At 40.7% G+C, this 26,414-nt stretch overlaps 1 protein-coding gene across 5 annotated transcripts in view; it reads right to left on the reverse strand.

The window, feature by feature from the left end:
- TRAPPC9 (trafficking protein particle complex 9) overlaps nucleotides 1-24,585 on the reverse strand; it is a 508,539-nt gene extending 483,954 nt beyond the window's left edge. For 3 of the 5 annotated variants that reach the window (XM_037379006.1, XM_037379009.1, XM_037379010.1), the window contains exons 1-6: nucleotides 24,527-24,585; nucleotides 22,286-22,886; nucleotides 10,632-10,777; nucleotides 7,417-7,545; nucleotides 3,309-3,335; nucleotides 1,797-1,918 (exon numbers count right to left, since the gene is read on the reverse strand). In XM_037379006.1, coding sequence (XP_037234903.1) covers nucleotides 1,797-1,918; nucleotides 3,309-3,335; nucleotides 7,417-7,545; nucleotides 10,632-10,777; nucleotides 22,286-22,869 — 1,008 coding nt within the window. In that variant the 5' untranslated portion in view covers nucleotides 22,870-22,886; nucleotides 24,527-24,585. Of the gene's footprint in view, nucleotides 1-1,796; nucleotides 1,919-3,308; nucleotides 3,336-7,416; nucleotides 7,546-10,631; nucleotides 10,778-22,285; nucleotides 22,887-24,271; nucleotides 24,471-24,526 lie in introns of those variants that run through there. The other 2 variants (XM_037379007.1, XM_037379008.1) reach the window with 2 other exon arrangements.
- Nucleotides 24,586-26,414: the final 1,829 nt, after the last annotated feature.

Below are 26,414 nucleotides of genomic sequence, written 5' to 3' on the forward strand. Positions count from 1 at the left end.
AATTTTCTCTTTAGTTAAAACAGTATCACTGACAAGAGAATTACAAACCATTCTGAGTTTTCTAGTATCTATTTACAAAACATTTTCTGTAAATGACTTCCAGTTATTTAGCTTAAGAAAAGCAGAGACAATGTAGATGTGTATTGATTTGTTTGAGCTCAGACAGCAAACAGGCAATTTTCTAGACACACAATCTGATCAAGTTATTCCCTGAAACAATATCGTTATTGGCTCTTTGAGTTTGCCTGTCTCCTGCTGAAGTTAAGCTTTGTTCAGGTATTTATCATGTTTGAAATCCAATGAGGGAAATAAAGCTCAGAAAAAAATGCAAGAGTTACTCCACCAAAGCAGTTACATATTCCTCTCCTGCGCATTTATATGAGTAAAAACAAACCACTGGAGATGGAATCCATTTTAGAAGACATTACAAAAGTTTCTTAAGCTCAGTGGTAACACAAAAAATACACAGAAAGTGCTGATTCCTCAGCACTAGAGCTAGGAGTTACTCTGTCTGTAGGTCTTAAACACACAAAAGCTAATTATGCTTGTCTTGAACAGTTATAGACCAGTCCCAAGACTTAGCTCTTCGTCATTTGCAGGTGAAGCTGCAGTGAAGCATAGTTGCTATTTGCTAAGTGCATGATGTCTGTTATTATAATCAAAACAAATATTCTGCCCTAAGTCCAACAAAGTCCAATAATTTTATGCTTCTAAAAGAAATCATACTCTTTCTAGATGAGTAACTTACTCTTAAGGTAACAAAAAGGTTGAATGCGTACTTCAGAATAATTATTATACTGATGGTTCCAAATTTATCCAAAACTATCCCCAAAACTATCACCTTTCATTGCTCCTGATCATAAATTAACTTGTGCACAGTTTATCTCGTGTCATTTGGAGAGTCTCCTTTCAATGCAGACACGGAATGCCACATGATACTGACATAGCTTAGTCTAAAAATACTTTCAATATCAAACAAGAGAGATAACTTGAAATTAAGAAGTGGATAAAGCATAATAACTACTGTGCAATACAATTATACTTATCTTTAATGCTGATGTGGATACCGAGCCACTTGTCACAGTATGAAATATATTTTTTTTCCTCTTCCTATTACAAATGCAAACATTAAGCTACCTTACTATCTTACGGTCTGAGCTTTTACACAAAAAAAAACTAAAAAAATGCCACCATTGAGCTGAAAACTGTTTTATTTTTTAAAATCCTTTTTTAAGAATTTTTGTCCTTCATATTTCCTCCATGACTCCCCAGCTCTCTGCATTTTCTAAATATTAGCCTCCCTGAACAGTCCTGTAAAATTATATCCATCATCAGCAACCTCTTCATAAACTCCTGAATTCCCCCAGAGATCATTCCAGCAGGCACAATAAACAACCATTCAGCTTATACAGCTCATCTCTGGAGCTTATAATGTACCTATTAAAGGACCATAAACATACATAATAGTTAACCATCTGCAAATATCTAACACTTCTGTTTAGAATGCTTTAAAAATATAAGACAATTAATCCAAAACCTCCAGGTATAGCAGGCACAGTAAACACTTTACTCAGCACATTGCTGGTTTAGGTGTTGTATTTGACCAAAGTTCTGAGATTCCCAGACTCTAAACAAAGCACTTAGTTCAACAGTATAAATTATTCCCATTTCTTCCATTATAATATGTTTTACAAACTTTACTGCACATGCTTTAGAAGATCTTCCGAAATCAAAACCACAGCAGTTCATTATTCACAAGAATTCCACTGAAGTTTCTTAAAAATAAGTAGGATTACCTTGCCATAGTAAGAAATGGCTTCTTTATATTTATCTATGATGTCTTCAGGACTAAGGCAATTCTTGGCACGTCCTATCTCAGCGCTGGTGTCTGCATTTATACCATTTGAAGTCAGTGCACCTAGAACAGAACAGGGTAAGAAATAAGCAGAAGGAAATCTAGCAAATACTAAATATCTTAAGACAAAAAATAGGATACGCTGTAGGTTTGACTAAAGCATATACAAAGAACACTTGCCCTGCCTAGAAAGAAATCATGTCCTACCAAGAACACACTAGTTCTGTTTTACTATACTATTTTAAACAGTACAAATTAAAAATGGATTCAATCATGAATGAACAAACAGGAAATAATGTCTCACTTAGTAAAAAAAAAATATATGCATAGTCCTTCACACTTTTCTGAATATTTAGACTATGTATAAAATATTAGATTGCTAAAATTAGATTATGGCCACATCTGAATATGTAGGTTTAACCTTTGTATTATTCCTTGTTCTATTTAAAAATTTTATTTCTAAAGCACACCTATGAAAAAAATGTGCAATTTTTTTATAAACTCAGTATTAGAACAGTGACTTTCTCCATTTGAAACGAACACTTCTCTTCCTATGTCTGATCACAGAAAACCAAAGGCCATCAAATCTGAGCCTTCCACGTAAAAAAAATAGTTACCTGAGGCTCAGACAAAACAGCAAGAAGTTGCTTTTCTTATATAAGAAGGAAGGTTAGAGACAGAAAGAGTCTTTAGATACAAAAAGGGATAAGAATCTGAAATAAAAGACAAGGAAATCTTGGATACTGCAAAGAACATGAAAATTTTATTTCTTGAATTTAATTTTACTGCAGAATTAACAAAATAACATTGCAAACATACATGAAAGGTTTGACAAGGCTCTATACTTTTTTACTTAATCTGTAGGATTATAAAGTAATTTATTTCTCCAAGAGGTTTCTCTACTAAGAAATTCTTTGTGTTTCAGAGCTAGACCTAACTCTTAAAAAGACAGTTAAAGACTACTGTGAAAGATACTTTCTACTCCCTTTATATATTTTAAAACACGTTATTTTACATGCTGAAGTGCTAAAGCGAATTTTTTAATATGTTAATCAACCTTAAAGAATCATATCAAGCACCTCTGTAGATTAACACTTTAGGGTTTTATTAAGTGCAAAATCTTTGTTAGTGATGATTGAAAGTGTACCATGACACTACAAGACTACATGTGACTATTCAGGTTTGTCAGTTAAAAAATATTTTTAAACCCTCACTAGTTATGAGAAGACACAGTCTTGATTAGAATTTACAGGGCCACAATAATGGATCTACGTAATTTATTTTGTGCCAGTTACCCTTCAATCTCTTTGCTTCCTCAAGATTTATAGCCAACAACTGAAGCATCAGGAATCAGTACTAGTTTTGGCAAGTGGCAGTAACTAACTATACAAATGCAAAATGTATGCAAGTAATGAAATAAAATACTTTGGAAACATGCATGAAAATAATGTACCTGGATCAATGAGAACTTCTTGTGCCCCTAAAAGGAGGAACAAAAATGATTTTTTTTCAGCCTTAAATATAGCCAACAAAATATATTTTATAACTAACATCAGGCTTGAACAAAATTATGTTTTATTAGAATCATTGCTATTTTGAAGGACTACCAATTATAATTCAAGTAGTCACCATATGTTAATCTCAGTTTGTTAAAAAAAAAATGTAAAAAAAAAATCACATAAACTTGCAATGAATTCTGAGACACATCAAGAATTGAAGAATTTTCAGTGTATAATTTAAAGCCATATCCTTTTTCTCTCTTTTTCTTTATCCTTGTTTTAGTTACCAAGTTTCCATCACCATCTAGTTACTATATTTCAGTATCAAATCCTACAGTACTTAGATCTTCTTGTGGGAGCTCATTTAATCTACACAATACTCCAAAACAACATTTTCAAGTATTTTTATCCCCTTCCATTGTCCTTAGTTTCACTCCATCAAATTTTCTGAATAATTGAGTCATGCCAACCCAACAAGCCAGACTCTCAAAATAGTTGCCAAGAGTATTGCGAAGTTGAATTGTCAGATATATAACACCAAGGCAATAAAATAGTCAAGATCAAGGCTTTAGGACTCAAGAACAATTGCTTTATGAGCAAGACAGGACCCCCCCCTGCAGTTCATTTGCTCAGACTGCTGACTAGTGAAGTAGAAGATCAAACAGATACTCCAACACTTCACTCAGGTGTCCTAATTCTGCTTGGGGAAAGAGGAAGGTCAAGTGACAGTATTACCAACTCAGCACTTTAAACACGTAACACACAATAAAAGAACCCAAAACAGCTATTAAACTAAACATAAGGTAAGCTACACTCAGCTTATCCAACACGGCCAGGTTCCTGGCCAACAGGAATTAAGCAACTCAGAATCTTTTACACTGAAGGCTGCAGAGATTAATCCAGCCATTTAAGGGGACACAGCCTAAAGCTCTTCCCCTACAAATAGAAGGTTTTAGGAACGTGAGAAGAAAGCAGATGCCACATTTTTTTGAGTAGCCAGGCCCTGTGCTATAGCCTAAAATGCCAAACGGTGAAAAATCAGGAGATCCAAGAGAAAAATGTTTCTCTTGACTGGGTCCAGGTATACAGGCAGTACCAAGAAACCCCATCCTGTCAAGGCTGACATACAGGCACAAGAAGAGGAGCAATACCAGGCACATCAGGAAGCAATAAAAGTAGCTCTCACACCTATATGCCTCAAAAGCAGGCACGAATTGAATGTCAGATCCAAGTATGGCATTTCTTGACTTGCAGAAAATTTGGAAACCTCTTGTTTCTGGCCTTATCCTACAGAAAGATACACTAGCATTTGTTCCCCAGATTACATACTGTCCTCACAAAATTAATCAGAACAAAGCAGATTATAAACAAAGGTGCAGTTTGAAAAGATTTTAAATGAAAGGCACTGCAAAGTTAAAAAAAGGTATCGAAAAGGAACTTTCAGAAAATCTTGTAGGAAAAAGACATCACAACAATAGCTGTTAGGCTAGACAGAGTTCAGCTGTTCAGAACTCGAAACATTAAGAGATCATAACTAGAGCTAGGGAACAGCATCTAATGGACCATGAAGTAACATTTTCATCTATAAGGACTGACAAAAAAACCTGTAAATGCATTTTCTTCACACGGAAGTCCTTTGGAAAATTTTGTCATATGAACTAAAACATTTTTAAAATACAACCACACTAACAAGTTTGCTAACAGGACTTTGAATTACAAGACAACTTATATAGAGAAGCAGCAATAATTTACCCAAAATACATTTTATTCAAGTATTCCAATAGCTGTTACTTACTTATCACCTTCTTCAGTAACAAAGAGTACCCATTACAAACAAACAGATCGCAACATCTACTATTAAATATTCATTTAAAAGTGAGTAAATATGTGAAATTATACTATTAACAGCCAACATAAAATGCACTCTTAGGTCGTGGCACCCATTGCACAGATTTTAATGACTAGATATTACACAAAAAATTAGTATTGTCTCCTGAAATAAGGTAATTTTACTATTACAATTACCTGGTGTTGACATACAGTTTGTAATGAAGATAATACAAAGCACCTATTTACTAGATTGTGACTTATAGACGAATAAAGGATGGGTGGTTGGTGTTTTTAGATGAAGGAATTCATTTTGATCACATTTCTCACAGGAGTACTTAACACCAGCGCTTAAACCCAGCTTCTGTTTGTTTCAGCACTTTTTAAGAACCTGAGTATATAAACAGAAACGCTGCACTTGGTTAGACCAAAGGCCTGTCTAGCTTATCAATATCAATACCTTTTTCATTCACTACCCTAGCCAGCCTCTCCTGGAAGCCAGAGAGACTTTCAGGAGCCTTAAGACTGTATGTCAACTGTTAAGTTATTTGATTAAAGGCTCATGTCCACAAACACAAGGGTGCACAGAGGAACAGTAACAATCAGTTGAACCCAAATAACCTAATCAGGGCCAACAGAGCTGTCCTGGAGTGAAATCCATCCAGATCATTTAACATGAGCAGCTCTCTGGATCACCTTACAGACAGACTGGGGGGGGTGTGTGTGGGGGTGTGTGTGTGTACTGTCTACAGGGATGTGGGGCTCATTATAGTGAAAGAACATCTCAGGACTGCACAAGATTTCTTATGAGATGTATAGGGGACAAACTAAAGACAAGGAAAAGGAGGGATCAAGGCAGTTTAGGGAACAAGCATGGAAAAATAGACGGATAAGGGGTACTTAGACCTACACGCACTCCAACAACTGGAATAGGGCTCTGGGTCTTAGAGGCTTGTAGGTCCCGGTGCCAGTAACTGGTGCAATCCAGCAGCCAGCTACTGGATAGACTGATTAAAACCAGCTACTGGATGGATTCACGCTAACAGGCTTTCATCCTGATCAGCCAGAGAGGGGAGCAGGACCAGGCTGTTACCGCTGTCTGTGTTCATACGAGCGCTGTGTTTTCTGTCTGTATATACACTGTGTGTGTGCGCCTGTACACCTGTTAGGAACGCATGCTCAGTCTCACGACTGGCTGGACCTGGGGACATGGAGTTGCAGCAGCCTTGACTCCTACCACACTACCAGATCTGATAACTCCTAATGCCAAGGAGTTCCACGTCATACCTATATATTGGATAAAGAACAATTCTTTTAATTTGCTTTTCCACCTACTAGTTCTATTTGGTGTCCTCCAATTCTTCCACCGGAAGAAACACTGAACCTCTGATCCCTATCTATCCTCTTCCACAAAGTTCACCATATTACAGAGCTTTCCTTTATTTCTCCTCAATCATCTCCTTTGCAAAACTGACGAGTCCTATGCTATTCAGTTATACTTTGTACAGAGACCATACCAAGATCATCTTCGTCGACAATCTGCAACCTCCTTCCAGTAGAAAAATGTGAGATAGGGAATATGAGCACCCTTTTGAGATGGAAAACTGAAACTGCATACAATATTCCAGATGCAGGTGAACCACATAATTAATGATATTTTCTATTTTTTCTCTATTACTCCCCTAATAATTTCTAAAGTACTGGCAGACCGTGTCTCAAAGAATGTCTATCATATCAATGTTAATACGATCTTCATATTAGTTATGCAATCTGAGAGTTTAGAAAAAGTATACTAAACCTTAAAAATTATGTTGGTTCATTGATATTTAGTTAACCAAATCTATTTATTGAGTGTTCACGTTAGAATAGCAGATCCCCTCTGAATAAATATATTTAACTTACTCTTAATATGCACAGCTCTGCCACATCAGATCTAGCTTATGAATACTGTCTGCATCTCCTCCAGCAAAATTCAAACTAATGCAGACACTATTAACAATCAGATGAAGAAATCCAAAGCTTTGCAACTCTCTGCAAAGCACACGTCAACATTAACACCAAAACAATAGGAGAGTCATTAATGTAAAAATCTTAAAAATAAATACAGTTCTCCCCTCCCACCCCCCTCCTCCAGTTTATCCTGTCATCAGTACAATTTTACAGTTAGGAAGCAGGGAGGACATTTCCAGATGTTCAGTGGTGGCAAACAGAATTCACATTGAATCCTGTCCTTACCTGGTCTGTGCCTGTTGCCTGCCTCAGCAGAAAGAGAACCTCCTTGTGCCCTGCGAGATCCAACTTTACCTCCAGTACCACCTGGATAATGATAGATGACTGATGCTGAGCATAAACCCTCAAGAGCAGCTATAGAGTAGAGAAAAAAGCCAATGCATTAGTAGAGATACTTGCAACAAGTATCACATAGTAAAATCTATTTATACAAACATAAAATATGCCTCGAATTGGAGACCTAGTGATAGTGGTCACGGAAGAGCCAGAGATACTCAACATCCTTTTTATCTCTGTTTTCACTGGTAAGGTTTACCCTCAAACCTCCCAGGTCCCCAAGATACTACTAAGATCTGTAGGAGTACGCAATAGCCACAGTAGAGGAAGACAGATATATGAAACAATTAATTCAATTGGATGAAAACCCCCAAAACCAGGTAAGATGAATCCATGGATGCCAGGAGAGCTGGCCAACGTGAGGCCACTTATCACCTCCAACAGGTCATGCCAACTGCAGGAGGTTTCTAATGACCAGACAAAGGGAAACATCAAGCACCAGGAGTCTACAAGGCAGATCAACATCAGCTCCCTGGAAAGGCTATGAAGAACTTCTAGAAGCCATTTCCAAGCACATGAAGGACAAGGTGACTGGGAACAGCACAAAATGATTTACCAAGAATAAATCAGTCCTTGGCAACCTCACTGCCTCCTACGAAGAGATCATTAGCTCAGTGGACAAAGAAACAGCAGTAGATGTTGTTTATTTTGACTGTCACGAGACCTTTGGACATGGTCTCCCTTGGCATGCTTATAGCCAATTTGAGAAAATTTGGATAGCTGGCCTATAAAGTAGGTGGAAAATAGGCTAGACAGCCAGGCTCAAAGGATTGTGATCAGCAGTACAAAGTCCAAATGGTTGCCCGTTAACTGGTGGTATCCGTTGGGGATGAATACTGGGCACAATACCCTAGTGTCTTCATTAATAGCCTAGATGATTACATAGAGCACTCCCAGAAAAATCCTGAATGATACCAAATTGGGGGGAACAGTAGGGCAGGCCTTCAATGCAGAGACATCTTGACAGGCTTGGAGATACAGGTCAACAGGAGCCTCACACGCATTTCAAGCAAGGCTCATGCATCTCATATGGGATATGCCTATGCAGCCTGGGAGCTGACTGGCTGGAAAGCAGCTTTGCAGAAAAGGACCTGGGAGTCCTGGACGAACAAGTTCACAGCAGTTAGTAGTGGGCCGTTGCAACAAAAGTGGCCAACTGCATACTGGGCTGTAACAGCCACAGTGTAGCCAGCAAGTGAAGTGATTATTCCCCTCAATTCTACACCTGAGAGACCACATTTGGAGCAACGCATTGAATCGGAGCAAGGTCTTAAAGGATTAATCAGGATGAGTTTGGTACCATGCTCTGGGCAATGCTCCGGGTATGCTGAGATATAACAGAGGTGGCACGGCCTGTTATGTTCCGCTGACGGTACTAAAGTAAGAGATGGCAGGAATGTACTCTGAGCAATCTAGTAGTCATAAATAAAGATAAGGTGGGCATTTGAAGATGAGAATGCCATGAGTCAGGAGGTTTTACAAGCTCCAGAAACAAGTTCAAGTGAGGAAGAAGAGTGAACGACCACCCAAAAGTCTCCCTGAAAGATGATTCTAGAAGACTCCGCCTCAAGCTCCACCTAAACCCCGCCTATTATGAATATGATAATTAGATGTTGAAATTACATGAGTATGTATGTAAAGATTATGTAACCTCTCACAAAAACTGTATAAATTACCTGACTTTTCACTGAAAACTTTGGAGCTAGTTTGTCCAGTGCGAACCAGCTAGCTCCCCAAGGTTGCACTAAATAAATACCTTTGCTGCTTAAAGACAAAATTCGTCTCTGAGCAGTTACTCTGTGCTGTTTTGGAATCAGCATCTACTTTTACCCTCCCTAGTACTAGAAAGACATTAACATACTGAAGCAAGTCCAGTGGAAGGCCATCAAAATTGTCAGGGGGCTGGAGCCCACGACATCAGAAGCAGAGCGAACTAGGTTTATTCAGCCTTAATGAAAAGGCTAAGAGGAGATCTTACTGCTGTCTTTAAACACCCAGTGGGAAGGTACAGAAGAGATGGAGTCAGATACTTCTCAGAGGTGCAGTGATTGGATGAGGGTCAACACAACCTCTGTTTTAATGTAGGAATAATATACGCTTTGTTGTTGGGTGTTTTCATACTACAAGCAACAAAATGTTACAACAGTTTGCTCAAAGATTGTAGAACTTCCATCCTTAAATGCACCTAAAACTCAGCTGAACAGGTCCCTGAGCAACCTGATTTAACTGGATGTGATATGAGCAGATCAGGCTTTGGGACCTCCAGAGGTCACTTCCAATCCAAATTATGCTATGAGTCTGTAAGTATAATTTGGTAGTCCAACAGATGGGCTTTAAAATATTTTCATGCTCTGCACATCGAGAGAAGTTCTCCTTTCCTGCTTGAAGAATCTTGAGCCATTTAACCTTTTGTAAGAGCAGAAGGAAAGAAGGTCAGAAGGTGTTAAGGCTTTCATAATATGTAACCCACAGAGCCATTAGGAAGCTAAATGGATTTTCATGCAGAATGAGAAAGCTAAAAGCAGACCTAGAGACAGCAATTGCCCTGAAAGTGCCTGAAATTGACAAGCAGAAATTGTGCTCAAAGATCACCTGTATATCCAGTAAATAGAAAAAAGCAGGAATGAAAAAAGAAAAGGATGAAGGAAAAGGCAGGGGTGAAAAGTGAAGCTTAGGACCTAATGTGAAAGGAAGTTAAGCCAGCTTAAGTTAAACACTTGTGGCTTTGGTAGAAGTAAAGAGAAAAATCTTTCCCTAACAGTCCATGGTAGATATTCTCAGGAAAGATTTTTTTTAAGCATCTGCATAATCCACCAAAAAACAAAACAAATATTTTCCAAAGAATCATTAATAAGTCAGATACAGACTTACATGTTTTACTACAGTAAGCATATTTCATGCTGCAGGTTTTCTTAAACACATTTCTTTATCATGTTTATTAACAAATTTTTATTTCAACTTCATTTTTAGGCACACCTGATACTCATATTTTGGTCACCGAAATCATTCCTACTTTTCACAATACAGGAGAGTTACAGAAGATAGTTTGATTTACTTGGCTTTAGTAACTAATTATTTGATTCACTGTCACCACTTATTCCTACCTCCAAGCCACAGAAAGTCATTCACAGACCGCAGAAGTTCCACCGCCATATGATAATGCACCAAGGAATCTTGTAACATTCCAGCTTGTAAACACAGGTCACCAACATGTTTCCGCATCCGGCCTTGACAACGCTTCTTATAGTGTCTGTAAAATAAAAGGTACAATTTACAGTTATTTACAGGAAACTCTTTATTTGAGGTAATAAACACCTAAAGTGAATTTTCTTTCCTCCTTAATAGATCAACATTTACTTTCTTTTTTCTTGAGCAACATCTAGTATGAATTGTAAGCAGCATAATATGCAAAAGTAAAAGAACCAACAATTTGAGGATATATTGAAAAAAAGCAATGTGTCATTGGTTTTGGCTACATAGCATTTATTCAGATAAAGTGACAAAGTTGAAAGACTGCACCTCAGAGCACTTTAATAGCCTTGCCACAAATTAAATACAACAGAGTTGTAGAATTGCTCAGGTTGGAAGGGACCTCAAAAGATCATCTGGTCCAAGTTTTCATGGGAAAGGCAGGCTAGATGAGATTATCTAGCACTTTGTCCTGTCACATCTCGAAAACCTCCAAAGCAAGGTTCTTCTAGTCCTCAATGGGTATCTGGCTGCCTTTCCACAGCTGACATGCTGCTTTTTTGCTTTTAGGTACAAGTACAACCAAAGCTCATTGTTAGCCCACGGTAGTCTCTTGTTCTGCCTTCTTCCTTTCCCTCAGCCGGGAATGGACTGTTCTTGAGCTTCCAGTAGACTGTTCTTGAATAACTCCCAGCACTCACAAGCTCCTCTGCCCTCCATGGATATTTTCTATGGAATCCCTCGCATCAGGGCTCTGAGCCTATAGAACTTAGCTCTTCTAAAATGCAGGGTCTTTGTCCTGCTACTGGTCTTCAGTGTGCTCAGCAGCATCTTAAACTCCACAATGTTGTCACTGTATTCAAGGCTACCATCAGCAGTTATGCTGTCAAGAAAAGTCTTCTTGGTGAGCAGTAAATCTAGCACTGCTCTGTTCCTAGTCAGCAGCTCCAGCATCTATAGCAGGAAGCAGTCCTCAATGCATTCCAGGAAACTGATGGACAACTTGCATACCACTGTGCTGCTATCCCAACAAATGTCCAAGTGACTGAAGTCACGCATAAGGAGCGGGTTCTGTTGGCCTGAGGCTTCCTTAAGCAGCCAAAGTAAATTTTATCACCCTTGCCATCCTGACTGGGAGCTTGGTAACAGATACCTGACGTAAGATGTCCCCTGGTGATGATCCCTCTAGTCTTGATCCAAAGACTTTTGACAGAACTTTCATTGTCTCCATAGCTCAACTCCACACATTCAAATTTCTCTTTCACATGAAGTACAACTCTATCCCCTCTTCTTCCCCTTCCATATTTCTGAAAGTGCTCGTAGCCATCCACTGTGGTCTTCCAGTCATGTCAGTATTTCTGCCACATTTCTGTGGTTCCTATAACATCATAACTCTCAAACTGGGCATAAAGCTCCAGTTCCTCCTTTTTGTTGCCCAGACTACCTGCATTGGTAGACATGCACTCAAGGTGGCTAAACTTAGGATTCCTGCCTTTGGAGAGAGCTGGGGAGCATTCCTAACCACTCTCACAGTGCACTCATCTGTTCTGTTGCACCTGAATATGCAGGTGTCACAGTTTTGAACACTACCACCACAAGTTAGTTTAAAGCACGATTCATGAAGTCAGCCAATCTGCTAGCAGACATTCCTCTGCCTCTTGTAGGTACAGGTAAATCCTCTCTCTCCCCAAAAGGCTGTATTCATCAAAAATCTATCTGTGATCATTGAAACCAAAACCCTGGTGACAACATCAGTCACAAAGCAGGTATTGAGCTGCATGATGCATCGACTTCTGCCTACAGCCCTAGCTCTGACTGGCAAGACAGAGAACAAAATCACTTGTACACCTATCCTTTTCACTTGTGCTCCCAGGGCTCTGCAGTCCTGCTTGATCTTGCCCAGGTTTTGCTTTGTCATTGGTGCCCAAAGGGAAAAGTAGTAGGGCACAGCAGTTGGCGATTTTAACCAACTGTAGCAGTCATCTCTTTGTGACATCCCAGATCTTGGCTGCTGGCAAGCAGCAAACCTCCCTTGACGGTATACCAGGCTGGCAGATAGGTGCCTCAGTACCTCTCAACAGTCACACATTACTAGCACTTGCTGTGTCCTTTGCAGCTTTTCCTGTGTGCTGCTGGTGGGGCTTCTCCCTGTGAATTTTGCTTATGAGTTTTGTCCACTGCCAAGGCTTCGTGTCTGTTGCTGGTTGGTACATAACAGGCAGGGGACTGAAGCGATAGCCTGTTCCTGTTGGTCATAAGAGACCATGGTACCTCCTGCTCCAAGGTGCTGTCAGCTGGCTATTGAAGCTCCTTGCCCAGTAGTGTCTGGAGGTCAGTGCTACAGGGCCCTAGTACTTCATGCGAAGTCTCAAATAACACTATTTCTTGTTCATCCTCCCTAATACAGCATAACCTGCTAACTTCCTCCTCCGGCTCCTCCACCCACTGCCTGAGTGATCCCACCTGAGCACAGCTGGCACTTCCACACAGGAGGCAGGGGTGCAGCCCCCCACCTGTCCAACAGCTGCTCTGGCTGGGTGGCTGCCCTCCACTCAACCCCGGCTTGCCTGGCAAACCGTCTGCCGCAGAGCGCAGCCCTTGCCTGCTCTCTACCACCAAGCGTTTGACAACCTCAAAGCACTGCCTACCAGCCCTTCTCAGTCACTGGAGACATCAAGGTGCTGGGTAGAGCAGCACAGCCACCAGCTAGCTGGGGTGACTGTCGGGGCAGCGTGCTAAGCCCGGCTACGCAAAGCAAGCAGCAGCAGAGCACACCGCGCTTCCCGCGCCAGCCGCTGGCCCCGCCCCCCCTGCGCGCTGCCCGCGCCGCTCCCCTCAGCGCGCGCCCTGCCGGCACGCCCCGCCTGCCGCGCGCCTGGCGGCCGCCGCTTCCCGCGCTGTGAGCGGGGCCAGGCGGCACCGCCCTGCTCCGCCCGCTCTCCGGTGGTGACAGCCGCCGCCTGGGCCCGCTCCGCGCACGGCCACGAGCGGCGGCTCAGGAGCTTCCTCACAAGCCTCGCACTCCTCTCGGCGCGCAGCAGCTCCTGCTGCTGCTGCTGCCAGCGTTGGCTTCCCACGGTTTGTGAAAAGTTGCTGATATTCGTGAAGAAATACGATCTTTTCAGTAATGTCATGGTCCTGAAACAGGTACATTTTTCTTTTAAAAAAGGGTTGAGCAGTGAAAGACCTATCATTTAAGGCAAGAACCGTCAAGAGTTTCTTTTGCTACTTTTTTTTTTTTAAGATATTAAAATAAATGGTGAAGATCTTTCCTTTCGCAGACAAATAGCCAAATCCAATGAAGTCCTACTGAAAATATTGAACACTTCGGTACCACTGAAAAGGCAACGTGGGCACAAATCCATGTGATAAAGGCACTATCCTTAAAATGTATTTATTTTTAGTAAGTTGCAACTGAAGAAATACAACAGATGAAAAGTAAGACCCACTACACTTTCGAAGCACTTAAGTCACAGTTCAGAACAATGCTGCTTCCCTCAGCCCATCAGCAATTCTCCTGCTCTCCGTTCTGCAAAAGTAGACCCTAGCAAGAAGGTCCTTGCTCCACCTTATAAAGTTGTTTTCTCAGAGAAAAATTAAGCATCAACATAGGTACTTTATTCATGTATCTACATTACTCTAACAGTATATCCTTCTCTTCTATGTCTTAAGCACATAAATAACAGAGGCATACAATTTCACAGTCCAAACTTAATACCAACAGAAAAAATATTTTTTCTTTGGATGGTTTAAACTAAAAAAAGTCACCTGAGAATGAAAGTCTAGTTAAAAGTATTGCTGTAGATAACTATCTTTGTTTCTTTGTTGTCTACATTAGTATCTCCAAAAAGAATCTGGTTAACAGGCGTTTCCAAAAATACAAAGAACCATCTCAGATTAAATGTCCTATTTAATACATTTGTAGCTTTTAGCTAAATTTCAATTACACTAAGTACAACAAAATGTCTTTTAAAACATTACAGATGCTGAACTCATACTCTAGAGCAAGACTTTTCGAATATAAGAGGAAATGCCACGATTATGGAATGAAGCAGAGAAGCAGAGTTGGGGGGGGGGGGGGGGTGTCCAGCAAAGAACTTCCCAGAGGATCCTAGAGATTAATTGAATTAAAGTGTGGCTGAAAATCTCTTACAACAAATCTGTACAGACTGTCTTCATAAAGGCAGGGGGAGGGTAAGAATAAGCATATTCATTTATTGCCCTCAGATTTTAAGGCAGAAAGGCCAGGAGAAATAGTAATAATAAAAACAATTACATGTTACTGGTTTGTTTGCTTTTGAGGGTCTTGGTTTGGTTTTTTAACACCGAAGAGAAGCATCCCGTCCAAAGGATAACCACTGCATTCAGCCACCAAATAATGTCTTATTCCTTGTAGCAGGTTCCAAAAAAGAATAGTTCATCAAGAAGATGAAGAGAAAGTAACTGATTTATATGGATGGACAGAATTTTTTTAAAAGAAGGTAAATGGAAACATATTAAATGTCCCTATACAAACTGAACAGAAAATCAATTAGTACCAGAGTAATTGTTTACAAGAAAAGCTGGAAATTATAAAAGGAGACAAGAAACATTTTTCCTATTGCTCCTCTCCATCTAAACAGTTACAAGTAACTCCTATATAAATGCTTCCACTTTTCTGATCTATCAATTCTACTCACAATTGATGCAAAGACTACTACTTTAAATGAAGCTAAATACAACTGTTGTGCTTTATCTTTCAGATACGCAATATTTCTTACCTTTTATTTTTCAATAAGCATATACTTTACAAATCTTTTTAAGAAAAAAATTATATTTTTAAGAAAATTCAAAATGAAAACTGAAGCTGCTCTGCACAAACTATGGAAGGACACCGAAAGTTACTAAGATTTCAATCTGAGCTTTGCATTATAAACACCTCCATCAAAAAGTTATTTTGTAATCTTGAATCAGTATTGTACAGGAAAGTATAAAATGTTCACAAGTCAGGTTTTACTAACCTCTGCATTCCAGAATAAAATTAAGATTATAAATGCTTTTTTTTTTTTTTTTTACACAGAATAAATAGTGTAATTGGAGAATCATTGTTTCCTCTACACAGCTATAATTCCTTTCAAAGATGCTAACACTTCAAATTTCCTCTCTCCACACTTTCAAGCAATCTCTAGGTTTATAGACACTGCATTTCCTAAGCGTTTCCCAGATTGCATACAATTAAGTTCATAAATATGAGTCATACAGCAAAAGGAAAAGAGATGGTGCCAGACTCCTAAATCAGAACCTAATACCAGAGTAGTTTCAATCATACTGCCTCACCAACAGCTCTTCCTAACCAATACCTAATTTTGCTTCAGGTTTATGCCTGTGTCAATATATGCAAAATTTGAATGCATTCACTTAGACATCGATAAACATTGTTCACACAAACTCTTCTCTTTATTTATAAACCAACATAATTTATATCTGGTGATGAAGAGACTGAATTCATTCCACCTACTTTTAGGTTCTTAAATGTGGTGCCAAGATAGGATCGCTCTCCTGCAGTCCCTGCTACCCTTCACCATCCTCCTGGAAAACATTTTCTCACTGATTATAGAGTAAGTTTGCACTGTACAAACGTATAAACTGTTTACTAATGTAGCACTCACAATTAAGTACAATGAATTCAGGCTCCCCGCACCACCCCAATTACTTTAAGTGTGTCCAAAAAGACAAAAGGCAAATATTGCATTGAAACAAAACGTATTCTCCACAGACAGCAAAACTGAATTTACTTTGTATTTGGGAAGCCTGTTTTGTAAAAAAAAAAAAAATATATATATATCTGCAGTGTCAGGTCTTTAAGTGACTAATGGTTTCTTCAATGCATACTGGGGGGCAAGCTTAAAGGAAAAAACATACATGCATATATATATATACACACCAGCATAACAGTATGATTATTCATTAATACCTAGCTAGTTTTGCTTCACAGCTTTACCTGAAGAATATGGTCACAAAGCTGAAAGTGAGAAGCTCATAGATATCTTCTAATTTATTTTTTATTAAAACACTGTTTAATTATTTTGGTTCTCTACTGCTTAATCCTAATCTATTTGATGGCAACAATTCCCCATAAATTAACTGCTACTTTTTCTAGGATAAAATGACAACCTTTTTCTAAGTCAGCCCCTTGTAGTACCGTACTGCCAAGAGCTCTTTCTATTTATTTTTCATCTGGAAGATCATTTAAGACATTAAGTTACAAAGACACACCTGAGTCTCACCCAAAGACACACTGCAAATCCCTTCAGCAGTGTGATGCACTCAGAAATATCCTCAAGGAAGGCAATGCCACATAATGCAGGATCACACATGGAATACTCCACAGTGTCAGGTATCCAAACTTCTGAAGAAGGTGCTCTCCTCAACACATGTACACATACAGTTGACTACAAAACTAGCTTAAAAATCTTGTCTAAAGTTACTTGTGTTAATTTGGTACCTAACACACTCTTTCTGTTCTCCTCAGAATAATAACCACAATCATTAGCATCAGTGACCACTACTGGTACCTCAAACTGGAGGACAATAAACCTTTTCCAGGAACCAAAAAGCACTATGCAACCTCGTTTCCATTTCTACCTCATTTGCTATATAGGATATGTGCTTTACCCCTTCATCCCCCACTCTGTTCTAGGATCCCAGGATAATCTTATGGAAAATTCAGAGCAAAAATATTGTATTTCAGGACAGAATTTATTTTCACTACAAACCATCCAGCAACAGGTCTGAAGGAATTTCTGGATCCTCAGAATTTCCAAGTGGCTAAATTTAAAAACAAGAAACATGCAAAATGAATTTGCAAAAGTATTCATGCAAAATGCTTCAATAAAAGTTTCCATCAAAGTCCGCTAATTCCAATTAGCATGCAGAACTATAGATATCACCAATCGTAACATTACCCAGACTTAAGACACAGCTACAGCATTTGATTGACTGCCAGAACTTTTGGATTTGGAAACCAAACACAGGCAGCAACAGCTTCATGGCTTTGGAGTTTAAAAAATGAAGCAAATTCCAGAGGCCAGCAGCCGCCTAAGCAAATTATGTGTGTCCTACAAAAAAATACAGCATTGCTACCAAATATAATTGCCAAATGCGCCAAAAAGGGTCAACCACAGTAGTAAGGCTCCAGGCAGCAATTATTTTTGTGTGTACTGAAAAATAAATATAAAAAGCAACACTAGAATATGCAATGAAGGCGGAGTGGAAAGGCAGTACATGGAAGAAAGCTAACTATTTTTAAATATACGCAATCACAGCCTACCTTTTTAGACCCAACAACAAACTCACAGGGCAGTATGAGAGAAGAAGGAAAAAAAAAAAAGAAAGGAACAAAAAAATTAGAAAGACAGAGAACAGAAAGAAACAGCCAAATACACATACTGAGATATCATAAACTTTGATAAATCAGTGAACAAATCCCATCTACAATACTGTGTAGAGAAAAACACATCCATAAACAGAGCCCTCCTTTCTCATCACTCAACCGTATTAAATGGATGCCTTACCAGTGTAAGAAAGAACCTAAGACACAAACTGACGCAAACAACATTAAAATGAGCTTATCTGAGTAGATTTATAATCATACATAAGTATGTTTATTTTTTTAACTGAAAGCAAAAATAAAATAGAACAATTAAACAAATGGGATTTCTGGTATTTCTGGCAAGTATGTTTCCTAGTTTCAAGTTTGTTGGACCTCTGTATCACCATGAGAACATGAATTTCCTTCTTTTTAATTAGTCTTGTGGTCTTTACAAGTAACTGTCAGGTGCAACTGATTTTACAAACTTTTTCAATTATCCTCAGCAGCCATGTGGCCACACAAATATTTTACCTAATTTACTGATGAAGAAACAGAAAGAAAAATTCACAGATTTGCCAAGATCACTTTGTTGGCTGAGTGCTCTAGGAATTCAACCAAGGTCAGACTCCCAGTCCCACAACTTCTATTTAACAGGAAAATCTTTTTTAAAAATTTCTTTGGACTTAATCCCATTAATTTTTCATATGTTAAGTTTTCTACCAGCCAAAAAAATTATTCTAAGCCAATAATATAGTGAGTTTGTGTATATTGTCATCTCAGTACGAGTTCTGGGAATGTTGTCTCTTCTGCTCATTATAGTAGCAACTTGCAAAAGACAAAGATCAGCTCCACTTTTTCTGAGAATTATCTTATTAGAAATGCAGATAATTCATCCTCCTAATTTATGAACTCTGCATCTTAAAAGAAGCCAATCACGTTGCAATTTTTATGCAACCAAATTAACAATTGTCTTACTAACCAGGTAAAAGAGAAGATCAGTTCTGTGTATCTAGTCTGGATCATAACAGAAGTATTAACCCTAATATCTTCACCAAATTACTTGCAGAAAAGTCTCCTTTAAGATACAAAAGAAGTTCAGTAGTTTTAATTAGTCTTCAAATCACGTGATCATAATTCCTATGTTCCATGTAACTTCTTAACATATTTTCCCTTAACGTATCAGCCCAGTTCATTAGCACAAGGTTACAGCTGCACTCTAATAAGACCTTTGCTACACACCATGAAATTAAACTTCGATTTTAGAAGTTACAGGAAAAGATACGTGTATTTAGTCTAAGTGAACTTAGGCTAATGTGCAGCTATATCAGCAAAGACACATACTCTCTATTATAAGCACAGAAAACATGCCTTCCACCTATTTAATGTAGAGTATTTGTGCTTTTTAACCAGTGAGTTGCACACTGACTGGGTGGTCCTGATATATTACATAGCAAAAATATTTTAACATGGTTGGGAGGTATATATATATATATAAAAAAAAAGAGTAAGTAGACTTTCTTTGCCTTTAACACTTTAGAAGTTTCCACTTACTCTAGAAAAAGCTGTTTCATTTGCCTCAGTATCTCAATAATGTGGTAATTTTCTTTCTTTAAACTCATGCTGACAGACTCAAAACCAACAAAGTAACAAAAGTTATTCTACCATATATTCTCATATGTCCTCCATGCACTCAGACAACTTTTACCCCTCCCTGCACAGAATTTTATACAACATCACATCTTACAAGAACAGAAACTGGACTCTGTCAAAGGCGGTCCTTTCTAGCCATGTATCTCCCCGTTACGACTTAATGCAATGTTTTCCCCTGTCACTGCAAAAGAGAACATGCTAGAATAAAAACCTTTTATTGCAACCCAAGTAATAAAATGCCATGTACTACCATTTCACATCTAAAGACTTAGGCTTGAAAGTGTAGGTTAGTTTAACGAACTGAGCTTAGTTCTACTACACTTCATGGTCCTGAACTTCTGCTAAAAAAGATGCATCATGCTATATGAAAGGTGCCTAAAAAGGTCCTTGTGCAGAGCAGCTCAGGTACACTATGCACATGTATTTCTAACTCAAGGACAACTCCTTTTCTGACATTTACTTGGGATTACATAAATTTCTCCTTTCTGTTACAAAACTCAAAAATATTTTTAAAAGCCCATGCATTTAGAGTATTTTCTTACTCATCTTTACATCATCATATGCAAAATACTAAACTGAATATAAAGATCTTTTAATTCAGCTTGGTTATGCTATTCATATATAAATCCTAAGTTTTAAAACAATCAGAAGTACTAACTAGCAAAATAAGGCTACAAAACTCTCTCGCTATTGAACTGAAAGAGGAGGGATTACAACATTTTAACACCTTTTCTTCGAGCAGTTACATGCAGCAAACATTCAAAGTGTATCCATTGATCTAGACTGACTGCAAAACTATTTGGTATTCAAAGCACCCAACACGGTTGTATGTATACCTGAACCAGTGATTAACTCTGTATAAACCCGTACGTTTACACAACCAGGGTCATACACTTGCCACTATGCAAAGAACTCAAGCATCATACTAAATCTTTTTCAACTCTTAAGTGCAACAGCATAAAATACGTTCTAGGACACGTGTGGACAAACGTATCGCCTGTTATTCAAGCTCCACACCAGTTCAGTACTTCACAGGAAATACTCAGCCACTAGCTACACCACAGCCACTGGTCATAAATAAATAATTTAAGCAAGGAACTGACTTCCAAAGTACAATTTGGAAGCATGCTATTTGGAAGACATAATTGAACAGCATAATTAATTCTGATTTTGAGATTCTTGGCCAAAACTCATAGTTTTCTTAGCTAACTGGAACAGGAAACTTCGGTGATTACATTAAACCAAAATTCATCCAAACTGAGTAATTAAAGCTGAGATTCTAAAAGGGCTCACGCAGTCTACAAAACTTTACCGCCAGAGCACAAAGAACAGTAACAACTTTAACCTATTGCTAATGAAAGTTGAATAGTGCAGGGACTAACCAGAACACTGAAAAGAGTAGCTCGAACGGAACAGCACATCAGAGCAAGTTCAACTGCTCACCAACAAAGAAAGGTACTGATGGTCCTTCAAGCAACCGGAGATAATTTAATGGAGGGCTTCAAGCTCTTTAGAAACTTAGAATTCTTTATTCCAGTATATCACATTCTTATCTAGAGATTCTGAGGCTAGGACTAACCATGCAGGCAGAGCTGATGTGTATGACCAGAAGACCTGCCTGCACAGCTCTGGACAACCCTGCCTGGATACCTCTGAGCTTTTACACACAATAATGACTGCTGGAATCCCTAGTAGTAAAAAAAGTAGTAAAAAAAGACAGATGTGAAAGATAGTATTCCCACCTGATGGGAAGCCCTATTTGTCTTTCCCAGGACAAAAGGAAGACAGTTGCTTTCATCCTTTGGATTTGACTGCAAACAGGAGAGTCAAACAGATTTTGCACCTGCCTGGAGCTAGCAAGCCAGAATTACTAATCCCTAATACAAGAACTACATAACAAAGCTGAAAGCTGAGCATGCAAATGATTAGGAAGGAAAGATGTGGGGGGAAAAGAGAATGCCAGCAACAACAACAAAATCTTTAACATACACAAAACCAAAGAGAATAGTTGTGAGAAAAATGATAGCAAAACAAGACGGGTCAAGAATATCACAGAATTAAATAAAAACAAAATACAGCAGAAGTTGAACTCAGTCACCAAAATAAGTGGTCACTATTTGATAGGATGAAAAAGTAGACAGAGGCTGACAAGGGAAAAAAAAACAAACTACACATTATGTAGGATTAGTCAAATACTACTCAACAAAACATTTTTTTTTTATTTATGTTAACCGAATTTCTTTATTAATACTGTGTATCTACAAACCATTTGAAGCTTCCCAGCAAAAAGTCTCTTCATAGCAGTATATATCAAACCTTTCCTGTGACTTCTTCCCACTATTTGATTAGCCTCATAAATTTATATATATTTATATAACTCAAAACATAAATATGGTCACACTAGAAATTAAGTCTCTTAAATTACAGCAGACATACATAATAAAATAGAGGCACAACCTTTAATGAAACACAGTATGCTTTGTCCTTTCTAATAGGCTTATTCTAAAGGCTAGCAATTGTCACAGACATTTTTTCAAAACCTGTGAGCTGACAACAATAGCTGCTTACCTGCTATCGGTGTCCAGACCTACAAAATCCTTCTTCTCAAAAGGAACACAGAGGAGCGGGATCTTGTCTCCAGATTTATCAGTGGCTCTGTCAAGCCGCTTAGACTCCAACACTATGAAGAGGGATTCAATAAAATCTTCTATCCTCTTCTCCACGGTTTCACATTCATCATAACTGGGATAAAATGCCACATCTGTGCGGGGCTGCTCTGCAATCTCTCCTTGAAGCCCAAAGACAAACAACCGGGAATCATAGAGAGTAGAACCATACATTTCCTTCTGAAGATGGAATTTTTCAAAAGTCTGAGGCCAGTCCTTTGCAGAAGAACAGTCCGTAATAGTTATCAGCCCCACAACTTTCCGGTGTGTCTGAAAATCCCCCCACTCATTGTTCTCTGGGGGATAATGGTGCCTGTAACGGATATACAACACACGCTGAGAGTCACGCACGTTTACTTGACTCACTGCTGAAATTCGCTTGTAGATCCTGAAAAAGCTCTCTTCGGGTACAATGCCAATTGGCTGAACCACAACCAGGAGAGTCTGATGATCCTCAGCACACTGCATGTAGTCAGGAACACTCATTTTGCACCAAGTGCAGGCTGGTAAAAGAAAAACTTATATTATTTTTTTAACATTCAGAAGTACCCATGTTGCCAAATCAAACCAGAACTTTGATGCCAAACACTCCTACCTCCTGTATACATGTGCTGCGATACTAATACTTTCACCATTCTACTAAATCTTCAGTCACACAGCCTCCTGACAGTTACACAGTGCACAGGAAGTGTTTTTAGTCACGTATCAGTACGGCCACAAAAAGCTGTAAATTACGTTTTTCCAACCGAATTTCCAACATTCGGTGTGCAGCTACACAAGCCAACCTAACACACGGGGCAGCAGTCTCTCCCTACCACAGAATAAAAGCTTGCCAGAGCACCACCTCAGAGTAGATGTTCTTTGAGGCTCTCCAGTCTGCCTCCACAACATGCCGCAGGGAACCACGGAAAACTGCGTAAGGTGGGAGGTAAACCAACACCAAAATGGCACGACTGAACTTTACACAGCTGTCAGTGCTCACACATGGCCAGGCAGAGGAAAATCAAGTCCAGAATACATTTTTGAGAAAAAGTGAAGTCATTTTCTCAAAACACACACAGGTTCATCAGAAGAACCCGGCAATATTTTCTGCTTCTATATTTAAATATTTAGAATTCCTTCTCCCCTGAGCTATCTAAAATTGGTTACTGTACTGCAGCTGCAAAGTGCTGTGAAGCTTAAGTGAAGACGTGCATAGCTATGCCTTCACACCCCCTCCGAGCCCTCCTGGACCACACAGATCCCTTGGTGGATTTCAGCTCCAAAGCACCCTCTAAAACGTACATTTAGCAAAGAGAGAGAAAAAAAAAAAAAAAGCATCCACCCCAAAACCCCCAAAGAAACAAAATAGTAACAACAACAACCCGCAGCACGCTTTAAACCAGGGGTCCTCAAACTTTTTGAACAGGGGGGCGGTGCGCGGATGAAGTGGCAGGCAGTCATCTGCGGCTGCTTGGTTCCCCCCCCCCCAGCCCCCGGCGGGGGTCTGTAAATACCGGGGGCCGGATTGAGGACCCTGGGCCCCGCGGGCCGTAGCTTGAGGACCCCCGCTTTAAACTGACGCTGCTGGTTTTACCAAACAGAACGAAGAAAAAGAGTTCCGAGCGCGGGAGCGCAGGTGGCCCAGGAACAACTGGCTGAGGACGAGGGGCTCCTTATAACCACTGACACTGCCAGGACCCGCTCATGTAAACCCCCTCTCCCACACCCCGCAGCCCCGCGCCCTGCCCCCGCTGCCCGTCCCGCCGCTTCCGACTCAGCGGGAGGCCGCGTCCAGCCGCAGCGGGCGGGCTGCTGGGCGGGGAGCGCTTCGGCCCCCGCGGCCGCTCTGCCGGGGCACCGCCGCCCCGTTTCCCCCCGTTATCCCTCTCCGCGGGTAGATCCTCACGTCGGGCGCAGCGAAGTTTAGGAGGGGAGAAGAAATAAATTGTAAACCAAGAGACAAGCCCAGAGGAGGCGCGGCGGCAGGCACGTACGCCCCGCAACCCCGCGCCCTGGGAGGAAGTGGGGTGACGGGCAGCGTGAGGAGAGGTGAGGCCCAGGGCAGCGGGGGAGACAGTCTCTGGGGAAGACGGGGGACCGACCTCCTCAGGGCCGGAGCGGGCTCTGGGGTGGGTAACGCGGGGAGGGGGGGGGCACTCACAGCCGGGACAGGAACCGCCCCCGCCTCCTCCTGCTGCCGGACGCGCGGGGCGGGCAGGGGCGGGGCGCGGCGGAACTGACGGCAATGGGCGCTCGTGGTCCCGCCCCGTGGGGAGGGCGGCGCATGCGCACTCGGGGCAAGGAGGGGGAGGGGGTGGGCTCGCTGGGTGGTCGGTTTCCCGCCCGCCGCACGCGCGCGATGCCTCACCTGGTGTTTCCTCAGGGACTGCGCTTCTGTCTGTACAGTCACGGGAACATTCAAGAGGAATTCACTAAAAGGAATGAGCATCAGCGGGGCGGGTGAATTCCAGCTGCCAATATCTGTCCCTACTGCCTAACTGAAAACTTCAGGGGCTCAAACACTTAGCAGTGGCCAACAGTCAGCCTTCGTAGCATGTCCAAATCCTGAAATCGGTCTTCGGTCTCTTGTAGCTTCAAGGGCAAAAATCTTGAAGACTCTGGGGGGAATTTGCCTTGCATGAGAGTTAGGCTGCTTGCGTAGTGGAGGATATGGGAACTTCATGAAGTTCGACGAGGTCAACGGCAAGATCCTGTATGTGGATGGGTCGGTGGAACCCCTGGTAACAGTACAGGCTGGGGAATAAGTGGATTGCAAACAGCCCTGCAGAGAAGGAATACTGTAGGGATACTTATGGATGAAAGACTGGATGTGAGCTAGCACTGTGTGCTTGCAGCACAGAAAGTCACTTGTACCCAGGGCTGCAGCCAAAGCAGCGTGGCCAACAGGTCAAGGGAGGTGATTCTCCCTCTCTAATCCACTCTTGTCAGACCCCACTTTGAGGGACTGCATTCAGCTCTTCTTGCAAGCCCTCGCTTGCCAACTTTGCTACTCAGCCAAAAAGTAAAAACTGCTCTTGGCCTCAGTCTGCAAATGCTCTTGCATGGGCACATTCTCAGACTCTATTTTTCCAGTGCAGGTGCATGTTGGAATAGAAGGGAGCATGTCATGACTTTAAGTAATGGCACTCCAACAAAATAACTTCAATAGATTTTACAGGTTCTTAAGACTTTGCACTTAGATAGAATCATAGAATTATTTAGGCTGGAAAAAACCCTTAAGATCATGGACTCCAGCCTAATATTAACCCAGCTCTGCCAAGCCCACCACTAAACCATGTCCCTAAGTGCCACATCTACATAGCTTCTAAATGCCTCCAGGATGACTCAGCCACTTCTCTGGGCAGCCTTTTCTATGCTTGACAACCCTTTCATGGAATAATTTTTTCCTAATATACAATGTGAACCTCCCCTGCTGCAACTCGAAGCCATTTCCTCTTGTTCTCATCACTTGTTACTTGGGAGAAGCAACTGACACCCACGTCACTACAACCTCCTTTCAGATAATTGCAGAGAGCAATAAGGTCTCTCCCCCCTGAGCCTCCTTTTCTCCAGGCTAAACAACCCCTGTTCCCTCAGCCGCTCCTCACACGACTTGTGCTCCAGACCCTTCACCAGCTTCATTGCCCAGCTCTGGACATGCTCCAGCACCTCAACATCTTTCTTGTAGTGAGGGACCCAAAACTGAACACAGTGTTTGCAGTGTGGCCTCACCAGTGCCGAGTACAGGGGGACAATCACTGCCCTGGTCATGCTGGCCACACGGTTTCTGATACAAGCCAGGATGCCTTTGGCCTTCTTGGGCACACTGCTGGCTCATGTCCAGCCAGCTGTGAAGCAGCACCCCCAGGTCCTTTCCCACCAGGCAGTTTTCCAGCCACTCTTCCCCAAGCCTGTAGTGCTGCATGGGGTTATTGTGACCCAAGTGCAGGACCTGGCACTGCTCCTCATTGAACCTCAAACAATTGTCTTTGGACCATCATTCCAACCTGTCCAGATCCCTCTGCAGAGTCTTCCTACCCTCAAGCAGA

This window comes from Falco rusticolus, chromosome 3 (assembly GCF_015220075.1).
Source record: "Falco rusticolus isolate bFalRus1 chromosome 3, bFalRus1.pri, whole genome shotgun sequence".
Taxonomy (NCBI): Eukaryota; Metazoa; Chordata; class Aves; order Falconiformes; family Falconidae; genus Falco; species Falco rusticolus.